At 37.1% G+C, this 12,889-nt stretch overlaps 1 protein-coding gene across 1 annotated transcript; it reads left to right on the plus strand.

Annotated features, from left to right (window-relative positions):
• The first annotated feature begins 9,111 nt into the window (after window positions 1–9,111).
• On the plus strand, window positions 9,112–10,689 carry LOC122331582 (H-2 class II histocompatibility antigen, A-U alpha chain-like). Its single transcript, XM_043229130.1, has 4 exons — window positions 9,112–9,240; window positions 9,544–9,789; window positions 9,968–10,252; window positions 10,333–10,689. The coding sequence occupies exons 1-4, from the start codon at window positions 9,183–9,185 to the stop codon at window positions 10,512–10,514; spliced, it is 771 nt and encodes a 256-aa protein (XP_043085065.1). The 5' UTR covers window positions 9,112–9,182; the 3' UTR covers window positions 10,515–10,689.
• The last annotated feature ends 2,200 nt before the right edge of the window (window positions 10,690–12,889 follow it).

Genomic DNA, 12,889 nt, shown 5'->3' on the forward strand with positions numbered 1-12,889 from the left:
CAGACCTACCACTCTCCAACCACTTCACCACCATCCTGGTAATCATTGATCGGTTTTCCGATCACCCCTGGCTCTGTTCCACAATGTGTTCCGTGTCTACGGCCTACGACCGAGGGTCCCAGTTCACTTCTCAAGTCTGGAAAGCCTTCTGCAGACAGCTCGATATAAACATAAGCCTCACGTCAGGATACCACCCAGGTAGAATGCCTTAATCAGGAGATCGGCCGATATCTACGGACTTACTGCAGCCACTCATCCACCAGCCTTTGTCTTTGTCCTGAGCCCAATAAACAACCACAAATGGATTCTAACGCTGCCTCCTCATCTTAATTACACTGACATGATTCTTCTGTCTATTTCTATTCAGTGGGTGACATGTCATGTTAAAGAGATTCACCCAAAAATGTATATTGTGTCATCATTTACTCTCATGTCATTCCAAACCATTCCAAACTGATTCATCTTCTGAACACAAATGTTTTTGATGAATTCTTATTAAAATTTTCTGAAAACACTTCATCACTTTATCTGGTGAACTGATTTACTCTATGCTTTAATTCACATATTTACACTGATCAACGAACATAAACAGAACCTCATTGATCCTTATTGATCTCAAATATACTATTTATCCACTATATGACTATCATTGATTCTTAGAAGAGAAGTAAGTGTTCTTGAGCTGGTTTTCTGTGACTGATGTGTTCATTGATTCATGTTCATATGTGAATAAAAGTCTCAATTAAATCTGTTCATCATATAAAATCGAGTCCCTTCAGAAGATCCAGACTGAATATCTGATTCATCTGATCTGCTTTATGATCTTTGTATTGACTGTCAGTGGAGGAACAGAAATCTCTCAGATTTCATTAAACATATCTTCAGTTGTGTTCTGAATTTGAATATTACAGGTTTAGAACAACATGATACATTATATACATTTTAACTTGAAATAAAGTTTAAAATCCTTTGGCTAAAAAATATTTTATTTAAACAATATTGTAAGAATGTTTTTATGAATATTCAGTATTACATAACAACAGCTAGTGTGACATTGCTTCAATAAAAAATTGTTAAATAAATACTGAACAACTTACATTTATGACAGAACTTGAACAGTTGGTTTGTGTTTCTTTTTCTTGTTGTTAGTCTGATGAAGAACACAGTTGAGATACAAACAGATGTGAATAAATGTTTAGTTCATTTAGTAGTGAAGTATGACTGTATGATTTCTGATTGAAATAATGAGATCTTACTGTCATGTAAGGATCAAGACGACTGGAGAAGCTGCAGTGAATGGTGTTTATTGAGAAACAGTTATAACATATGCTGAAATAATGAGAGAGATGAACAGAACACAATAACATTAATGAGAAATAAAATAAACAGGAATCCACAGAAGCAGATGTGTGAGGATCCAGAGTTAAAACACTAATAAAACACTCAGACATTCAGTCGGTGTCATACAAATATAGTTAACAACTTTTAAACCAATAAATTCTTATCTTATTCTATCTTATTCTACAAATTCTTAATTTTTATTCTATCTAAGAGGCTCTGACAGGGACCTGAAAGAAGACCCTCAAAGCTACATTAAACAGAAAAACAAACAATACATGATTTTAACATAATGATCACCTTACCTGGATCAGACTGTGTCTTGAAGATGTTCATCAGTAGATGATGGTGTCTGTGAACTGATGCTCGTTCTTTTATAGTCTGAATTCACTCCGGAAACAGAGGGATTCTGTCAGATAATGAGCTGAAAGAAAGAGCAAAGATGCATTAACATAATGAATGTTTAATGCACATGAAACCACAACTTCAACATGTGAAACCATTACATTTGTGATATAAAACTGTTTTGTTGCAGACTTTGAGAAGCAGCACATCAGTCCTTGAGTCTGCTTCGGATCCAGTTTAGTCAGACTCTGATTAATCATACAGACCTGGACCTGTATGTATAAAGAAGCTCAGAGTAAAACTTTAGTATTTATCAATCAATATTTTTTTATTTATATAGTGCTTTTAACAACACAGGTTGTATCAAAGCACTGTACAGTTAATGTAGAAGAGTACAATGACAGGGATGTATAATGACGAGATTAAACAATTTCTTATTAAATGCAGAGACAGTCTCTGTAATCAATTCAACGTTAAATCACTAGAAGTTAAGTGTCCCCAACAAAGCAAGCCAGAGGCGACAGCGGCAAGGAAACAAAACCCCATCCATACAGAATGGAGAAAAAAAACCTTGGGAGAAACCAGACTCAGTTGGGGTCAGTTCTCCTCTGACCGGACGCCCAGCACTTAACTTCCAGTTCAATTTTAAACACAGCTGTGTCAGGTAGTGTAAATGACTTAGTGTGTGTGTGTGTGTGTGTGTGTGTGTGAACTAATATGATCATACTTCCTAGTTCTAGTAAGGACTCTGGCTGCTGCGTTTTGGACTAGCTGAAGTTTGTTTATTAAGCGTGCAGAACAACCACCCAATAAAGCATTGCAATAATCTAACCTTGAGGTCATAAACGCATGAATTAATATTTCTTCATTAGAGGTTGAAAGCATAGGTCGTAATTTAGATATATTTTTAAGATGGAAAAACGCAGTTTTACAGATGCTAGAAACATGATTTTCAAAGGAAAGATTATGTCAAACAGCACACCTAGGTTCCTAACTGATGATGAAGAATTAACAGAGCAGCCATCAAGTGATAGGCTGTGTTCTAGATTATTATATGTGGGGTTTTTAGGTCCAATTATTAGCACCTCTGTTTTTTTCAGAATTTAACATTAAGAAGTTACTCATCATCCAGCTTTTTGTATCGACTATGCATTCTGTTAGATTCTCAATTTGGTGTGTATCACCAGGCTGCGCTGAAATATAGAGCTGAGTATCATCAGCATAGCAGTGAAAGCTAACACCATGACTCCTGATAATATCTCCCAGAGGTAACATGTAAAGGTTGAAAAGTAACGGTCCTAGCACTGAGCCTTGAGGAACTCCATATTTCACTTTTGATCAATATGATACCTCCTCATTTAATGCCACAAACTGATAGCGGTCAGATAGATATTTTCTGTATGATAGGTTACTCTCCCGCCAGGCAGCTGTATCTAAAGTGCTCGAAAAAAAAGAGTGCATAGTTTCTGTTATATCATCAAGTTTCTGTGTAACCAACAATTAAGACTTTATCTGCGGCCAGTACTAACTCAGTTAGAAAATCAGCAAATTCTTTAATGAAATCTGTGCTGTGTCCTGGTGGCCTGTATACAGTAGCCAGTACAAACATGACAGAAGATTTATCACTAGCACATGATTCTGTAGATAATGTTATATGCAGCACCAAAACTTCAAATGAGTTATACTTAAAGCCTGCCCTCTGAGAAGTACTAAGAATATTGTTATAAATTGTAGCAACACCTCCCCCTTTACCTTTTAAACGTGGCTCATTTTTATAGCAATAATTTTGGGGGTAGATTCATTTAGAGTAATATATTCATCTGGTTTTAGCCAGTGTTACGTGTTCGCGTTGTGTCGTGTGTTTGTTTCCTTTTTTTTGTTTGTGGTTTTGTAAATAATGTAAATAGTGTACGTGTATATACCTTATTCCTTTTTGTTCTATCACCATTGCACCGCTTGTATTTAATAATCACCTACACAAATAAAATTATTATCTTGTACATTAGTTTGCACTGTTTTCTTTGTCCCACACACTATACGCACGTTTTTTAATGTCTATCTTTTTAAATGTTATACCCCTGTACCCCTAGACCTACGTGGGGTCGTAACAGCCAGGTTTCTGTCAAACAGAGCAAATCTAGGTTCTGATCTCTGATCAAATCATATATATAAAGTGCTTTTGTGGAAAGTGATCTAATATTTAGCGAGCCAAGTTTTATCGTTTGCTTATTTGAATTATAGGTAGTTTTAATTTGTTGAACAATAATTAAATTATTGCTTTTAAATAGGTTTGGACGTTCTCTGCATATTTTAATTCGGGGAACAGACACAGTCTCTATAGTGTGATATCTAGGTGAAAGAGTCTCTATGTGCTGAGAATTAACTGCCTTCTGTGACGTGAGGCAGCTAGCAGACGGTCGGTTTAGCCGGTCTGTCTGCTTCCTGACCTGGGCACTAGTTGGTCATGTTGGAGCTATAAGACTATATGCCATATTTCTAGATAGAAGAGCGGCACCACCCCAAGAGGGATGAAGACCATCTGCTGTAAATCTCATCACCCCGGTAAGCAGGGAGGGGACCAGAGCATATTACATTGTCCGACATCGTGCTTGCAAATTCACACACCTCTTTAATATTATTTTTAGTGATCTCCGACTGGCGAAGTCGAACATCATTAGCGGTATCAAAGCAGTATCTAAAGCCCTCGCATTCTTACTGTCCTCAATTAAAGTTTGGATGCGTGTCTCTAATTCTAAAACCTTCTCTGTCAGCTATTTCCCTGCATTTATATAGGAAATATCTTCATGGAACAATATTTTTGTTATCAGATAAAATGTGGGTCGCATATAAGAGTAATGTTAAAACATATATATTACATATCAGTGACAGGACAGCATATGAAATCATTTTATAGTCTTGTAGTCTTAAGATCACGTGTCTGTGGCTTCATTCATTTATAATTCATGATTCTGATGTGTTTTCTCTCCATCAGATTCCCTCTGCTCACTCTGGATCCAAACACAGTGAATAAATGACTCCATCTGTCTGAGAACGACAGGAAACACTATCATTTGTTTACAAACTCTTTTACAAACTCTCCTGGGACCAGACAAAGAGCAGTCCACCTCCCCTTATGAAGAAAAATTTATATGAGGTTGTGACGTTGCCCAGATGGGCATAATGGGTACGTGAATATATGTATGTTTGTGAATCCACTCGGTAACTGTTTGCTGAATCTGTTCATGAGGCCTGATGCTGGTCATTTAATGAAATCAAAAACCAAGCCTCTGCAAAACATCTATTTTAGTCTGTCTTCATGTGTTCATGTTTTATTATCACTTCAATACATTTAGGTTTCATCAAAAATAGAAAATTTTGGACAAAAAATGCATTTTTATCAAAGTACTCATTTTCAAGCAAAATACATTCAGATATATTCTTTCACGTATAAATAATTCTATGAATTATTTGAAACTGCATTCAGTAAAGTTATCCTAACAAATCATGAAATAATCATAAATATTTTGGTAATAAGTTATTAGTTAATATATTATTATATATTAATATATAACAAATATACATATTATATATAATAATATATATAAATCACTTATAAATGAAATATTGTACTATTGTACTATTATCTATAGCATCTGTGTCAGAGAATACATCTGTCTAAATCTCACCAGTCAGTTTTGCATTGCAGAGTATTCAAAACCTTTTATCTAAAGCGCTAATAAATAATTTACAACACTTTTTGCAACCTCTAATTCAACGTGTAAACAGTTCATCAGTTGTAAGCGTTTTACTCATCAAGTTCAAGAGGCTTTTATTGTCATTTCAACTACATATAGATGTGCAGTACATAGTGAAATGAGACAACGTTTCTCCTGAACCTGGTGCTACACAGACACACAACACAAGAAAAAAACTTACATACTGAGCTAAGACAGTGTCTTAGCCACATAAAGTGCAAAGTGCGCAGACTAGTGCAAACAGCAGAGTAGAGTGCAAAACCCAGTGTGCAAAGAGGCCCGGTTTCGGGTCGGCTTGTTAACCGCTCCAGAGCGTCCATACAGTAGACCCTGTCGAGCTCCTTTATTCCCCTCGGCAGCCAGATGTTGCGGAGCGTCCGGCACCAGGCCCTCTCGATGAATCCGTGAGAACCACGGTGCTGCACCTCTGCTGAAGGGACCGGGTCACTAGCTCGGCTCCTCAGCGAAAACCTGAATATGCGCTGCACCCGCTGCTTATTTATACACGCGCTGTGATCAGCGGCAGCTGGATGCGATTAGCGCATGCCAATCTTCAATTGGCTCGTTTAGATACACTCGAAGTAGATTGGTCTCTCGAAGCGAGATCCCAATTCGTCGGTCATCCGACGTGACGTCTCCGTTCCCTTCTTCAGGGAACGAGGGTTACATACGTAACCGAGACGTTTTACTGCGTTCTGGTTTTACTGTTGATTTACCGTATTGATCTTGGACTGTATACTGTCTCTCTGATTGTTTGTGGCAGCCCTTCTGACCCTTTGCCTGGTACTGTTTACGATTCTGTCCCTGTTTTTGAAATTACTGACGCTGTTGTTGTCTCTCTGCCTGTTAGACCATTCTCATTAAAGGGTGGTTTCTGACTAAACCAAAACTAGATCTAAAGCAGACTCAAGAACTGATGCGCTGCTTCTCAAATATCAGTGTCTGCAATGAAACGGTTTTTATGTTGTTTATTTTTGTTGATGTCATGTAATGGTTTTATATGAAAAATTGAATTTTGCCGCTCTGCGGTTGCATGTACATTAGACATTCATTATGTTAATACATCTTTTCTTCTTTCTTTCAGCTCATTATCTGACAGAATCCCTCTGTTTCCGGAGTGAATTCAGACTATAAAAGAACGAGCATCAGTTCACAGACACCATCATCTACTGATGAACATCTTCAAGACACAGTCTCATCCAGGTAAGATCATGTATTCTCTCGTATTGACTCGTATATTGTTTAATGTAGCTTTGAGGGTCTTCTTTCAGGTCCTTGTCAGACGTCTAATTTTAGTGGTTGTGTTTTACAATGAGGTGATCAGCTCATAAACATCATCATCTGTCCGGTAAATGTCATTTATGATTACAGTTAAGATCATGCTATCTCATGTACTAGTTTATGTATTGTTAACTATATTTGTCTTTCGGCTCTGACTTTTTCCAGTTAAACTAGTATCCTTTGATTTTAAGTCTTCGCAATTTCAGTTTTATCAGAAGCACTAAATGAAATAATGGCACATTTCTGTTTCCTAAAGAAAATATCAGTTCACAAAGCAGCAGGAGAATTGGGAAAGTCAGAGTTTAGTCAGAGCTGGATCCTCACACATCTGCTTCTGTGGATTCCTGTTTATTTTATTTCTCATTAATGTTATTGTGTTCTGTTCATCTCTCTCATTATTTCAGCATATGTTATAACTGTTTCTCAATAAACACCATTCACTGCAGCTTCTCCAGTCGTCTTGATCCTTACATGACAGTAAGATCTCATTATTTCAATCAGAAATCATACAGTTATACTTCACTACTAAATGAACCAAACATTTATTCACATCTGTTTTTATCTCAACTGTGTTCTTCATCAGACTAACAACAAGAAAAAGAAACACAAACCAACTGTTCAAGTTCTGTCATAAATGTAAGTTGTTCAGTATTTATTGCTCGTTTTACTATTTTATTAAAGCAATATCACACTAGCTTTGTACTTGATATAAATTTAAACAATACTGTAGAATATATTTTTTTTCAAGTTAAACTTTATCCATTTTATAATGTATTTGTATTGTTTTAAAGAGATCAAGTAAAAATGCTGATTCTGTCATTCACTCACCCTCATGTTGTTCTAAACCTGTAGTACTTTCCTTCATATTCACAATAAAAATTAAGACATGTGAATGACAACCTTTAGACAGAAGAATCATGTCAGGATGATGTGTTTTAGGTTTTTTTTACTTATTAAAACTGACTCTACCCATGTGTATAGCATGTTTAATTCCCTACCCCATAGTCATTCTCTGTTTTGTTGGAACTTGTCGAGGTCTTTCTCGCTCAATATCACTGACTGTGAAGCGTAAATTAATTTTGGGCACTTTGTTCCTGGTGCTATTGACTTACACATTTCTTATTCTGCCTGCTGTGATTATGTGTATTATAGATCAATATAAGCTTCCTAACAATAAGACACTTTCATTTGAAAAATCTTACTTTGCACAATTGCTGCTGTTTGTGAATCCACTTGCTGACTGTATGCTGTATCTGTTCATGAGGCCTGATGCTGGTGATTTAATGAAGTGTTGTAGACATCAGAGATCTGTAGTGAATCCATAGCATCTTCACCACCTGGTGAGAGAATGTATGAAAGACAGCTGCTGTGTATTGTTTTTTTTTTTTTTTAAATTAATGCAATATGTGCATTTCACATCAATACACATAAAACATCTCATTCACATTAAGCAAACAAATCCGATTCTCGTCAGGTAGCTTATGATTTCCACCAATTAAACATAACATTTCAGTAAACACTTATTATGCATGTGTTATGAACACTTTGTTTAACATGTCTTTAACTCTTATCTACCTCTATGAGCTCTGACATTATAGCACAAGAGAGCAAAATAATTATTTTCATAACACTTATAACTCTTATCTGTTATATTAATTGTCAAAACTCATTATATATCTGTAAATTCACTCCAATATTTGTGAAATCACGTTAGCCATTAGCTTAGCATTCACACGTGGAGCGTGCTACACATGTAGTTGAATCGAACTTTTAAACATCCATTGATGAACTTTTTTACATTCTTTTGTGTATGACTTTCACCATTTTCACAACACCAACATATGAAACAAACTTTCGTGAGCGTTTATAGATTTCATATGTGGCGAGGGAATATGTGAAAGATAATGAAGACTTCACTTTCTGAGTGTATCGTCCAAAGACAGACGTAATCGATTGTCCATACTAAATATTAATCGTTATCCACAACAATCATACTTACAATAAAGATCACACTCTAATGACATTTATCTTTTTTTCTGATGTAAACAATTCTATATTTAGCATAAAATAATATTTTTCTTTTTTCCTGTAACCACTACAAATAATAATAAAAAAGTTGAATACTCTTCTAAACGCACGCCTCTAAACGTGTTGGTATTTACTCAGATATCTGGCTTCACTGGGTTTCACATATTATTATTATTATTATTATTATGAAAGATAAGCCCAAAAACTTCTAGTAGCACATTGTACAATAGTACAGTGTTGGCATTTTAACGATTTGTAAGTGATTCATGTTTTGAGTAAAGATTCATCTGGCTGTGAGAGCTGAAAGAGGAATAACTTTCTGGATACAGCGGTGTCACAGCGAGGCACAAATTCTGAGTGGAGCACGAGCTTCTGAAACTAGAGCTGAGTTCCTGCCGGCTCTCACAGTCTTTACTCACAGCGCTGTCTGGAAAGATGGAGCTGTATCTGGCCATCCTCACCCTCGCTGTCTGTCTCTCAGCCGATGCTCAGTGTAAGTTCACACTTCGTACATTCAAATACATCCACAGTGTGTAGGATTTCATTTTTATACACTTTGAGTTGATTATAAGCTGTCAATCAGCCGTATTCTTAGTATTTGCATCAAAAGTGAGTTCTTGCTTAAAACCAGAAAAAATTGGATAAATAAATGGTTTTACTTGTCTAGTACATGATTTTTTAGGTATTTGGAATAGATACTGCGAAAGGCAAAGCATATGAATTGCAGTTGATGCTTTACTTCTCTCTGCCTCTGGATATTTCTAATTGATCTCCATTGAACGCTGTTATTTTTCAGTGATACACAAAGATTTCAAAATTAACGGATGTACGGACACAGAGAAAGAATCTCTGTACGGATCTGATGGAGAAGAGATATGGCATGCTGACTTTATTCAGAACGTGGGAGTCAACACATTACCAGATTTCGCAGATCCTTTGCGCTTTCCAGGATTTTATGAATTAAGCATTGCAGAACAAGAAACTTGCGAGCACAACTTAGCTGTGTGCATTGAAGTGTACGAGAACCCGCCAGAGGAAATGGGTACGACGGGAATTTGCAGCATATTTCTTCACATTCAAACGAATCTGTTTGTACATAAACCTAAAAGAGCTCCACATTATGCTTTCAGTGTCATTACGAGTGAGCTCTGGCTTACAAGATTTAGTGTATAGAAGGTATTTAAACCAGATCAGATTCTGTCAGTTTTGTGTGTTCCCAGACCCCCCCGAGACGTCCGTCTATACGAAGAATGAGGTTCAGCTGGGTGTTAAAAACTCCCTCGTCTGTCACGTCACAGGCTTCTTTCCTCCGCCTGTCAACATGTCGTGGACTAAGAACAATGTCATTGTGACTGAAGGGGTGAGTGTGAGTCAGTACCGACCGAGGAGCGATGGGACCTTCCACATCTTCTCCTCTCTGGACATTGTTCCTGAAGAGAAAGACATCTACAGCTGTACGGTGGACCACAGGGCCCTCCAGGGACAAGCGCAGACCAAAATATGGGGTGAGTGTACAACAGTCAAACCCTATCAGCATTACAGCACTGAAGCGTGTGGCGTTCACCGCCCTTGTGATGATCGACAGGTGTCCCGGAGACGACGGCCGTCCCGTCCGGACTGGGTCCGGCGGTCTTCTGTGGAGCGGGCTTCACTCTGGCGCTGCTGGGAGTAGCTACAGGGATCTTCTTCTTCGTGAAAGGAGCTGCGACTGATGACCATGACGCAGCAAAAAAAGAAAAACGTTTCATGCAGTGGACCTACCAATAAAGACGGTCAGCGATGGACAGCACTGCTGGTGTTGAAGATCGATAGATACAACAGATTACGACGAACTGCAAAAAAAAGATTAGTATTACCTGATGATCTCTAGTCGGTTGTAATAATTGAAGAGTTTGCCTGTGATTTGATCTGTAATTTGTCAAGTAAATTACCTACCATAACACTCTTCTGTTTATGATACAGTATATAATGTCATGCAAAGCCTTGACTGATCCCATGCGAAGGCTTCTTTCTACTTTCATACCACATGTAGTTGCTTTTTTTGGTACTTAATTGGCACATTATGTCATTCTTTTCACCCCTAGCAGCTAATAAAGGATGACTGCATCAGTCTTCTCAAGGTTGGGGAGAGTCACAAGAGCTTGAGTGTAGCAACAATTACTGAATTGATTTGAATAAGGATATTTGTTAAATGAAATGAAAATGTAGAAATGTAAACAAGGCTGATTAGGTCAAATACGTTAAAGTATGCGTATGTACATTTATTGGATTAGTCTAGACAACAAGAACATCACATTCATTTATGTCAAATTTAATTTCCTTAATTTAATTTGTAAATCTTTAACAAAATGACCCCGTGACGGGGTAGTATGGACACAATATGTAAAAACAATTACAGTTGCCCAATTATTTCTAACCCTTACTCAGAATCAGAAAGTTTACACACACGAGGAACTTGTCTTGGTGTCAGGAGCTTCCACAAACATAGCGAGAGTGATAAAACCGTAGATAAAGATAAATGTTGTGAAGGTGCGCAGTCCTGAGATGTGTGAATGGTTTTTGGTGCTCAATGCTCAATGTAGCTCCAACCAAAGGGCAACGGTTTGAAGATGTGCACTAGCTGACCTTGAAGATGCCGCTTTGATTATTAGCCAGGACCGTCTGCTTCCTAGCCTTGGCTATCTCTTTTCTCTTCTCTCCACTGTCACATTCACACCTTACACCTCTACATCTCATCTCCATCTCTGACCTTCACTCAGAGGAGTCAGACTAGTTCCTGGAGGGCAGATTCAACTTCAACCCTAATCGAAGATCTTCAGGCTTTTTTGAAATCTACATGGTTTGTGTGTAGATATTTTGTTGTCCTCTCAGGATCGGCGTCCTAACATGTTACAAAATGTCATTTATTAAAACAGATTACTTCGAATATGAAAATTATGAATCCCTGATTTCACACATCCTCAAATTCAAACAGGAAGCAGAACCACTCCACTATATGCCTTACCACCAATTCATAGTATTCAGTCACGTGACTGAAACATGTGGAGGGCAAAGCAACCACAAACAGACGCAAATATTTAATCACCTCTCAAAACAATAAAACAAAGGTGACGTTTTACATTTTATTCACAAAGGTGTGAATAAAATGTACGTTGTTGCTTTTTGCAATCTATATAAAGTGTCTGTGGTAATATTTCAGTCATTAAACAGCACGACAAAACGCTGTAGAAACATTGCCTTAATATATTTAAAACATCAAACTCAGTAATATCTGTATTAGTTTACAAAGAAAGCAGAATGCAGTACACTCATTGGTTCAGTATTTTCCTTTTAACGGTTTTCTTTGCAAAAGCACTTAACGTCAAACTTTGCATGTTGCGTTTATGTTCTGCTTGCCTGCACAAAATATACATCAACAATAAGGGGTTTACTGAATTTCACCTTTTAATGTCTGCATTTTACTACATAAAAAAGACTTTCCATGTAAACGTGAAAACTATTACTAAAACATGTTACGGGGTAGTATGTTACAGAGTCATATATTTCGTCCCAAAATGGCCAGAGCTCTACGGTGCCTTCATACGTTACACAGACACTGAAGAGAAACAGACATGGCTGATGATACACAAAGCAACTTTTAAGCATTTTCCAGCCATACGGTGATTATTTTAACAGTGATGAATCATTCAAGAAATTAATAAAAAGATCCCGATAAATAAATATAGCCAACAAAACAGAAAGAAACTAAGGGCTTATAAATAGTGTGGGGTAAATAACTGGAACAGAAACTGGGATGTGATAAATTAGAAACTACAGAAACTTAGCAGGAATAGGGAACGGGGAAAAATATAGCAAAACACGGTGAAACCCCATAAAGTCGACTTCAGTTTCAGTTCTGCACAGACTAAAACACCATCCTGATAAACTTAAAGAAGAGCATTTCCATAAAGCCTACTGAAAATAAATGTGATTCTTTACCATACAGTTTATTCGATTGTCTTTTTTTGCTAAATAATTAGGATGAACACAGTTGGGTTGTTGGTTGTCTCTTGTCTAGCTGTGGTTTGTTTAATCTGCTGCTCATCTTCAGGTCTGGTCTTTGATACGTCGAAGCTGCACAAAGCTTCTTCAAGATTATTTCA

The sequence above is a fragment of the Puntigrus tetrazona genome, unplaced genomic scaffold (genome assembly GCF_018831695.1).
Source record: "Puntigrus tetrazona isolate hp1 unplaced genomic scaffold, ASM1883169v1 S000000001, whole genome shotgun sequence".
Classification (NCBI taxonomy): Eukaryota; Metazoa; Chordata; class Actinopteri; order Cypriniformes; family Cyprinidae; genus Puntigrus; species Puntigrus tetrazona.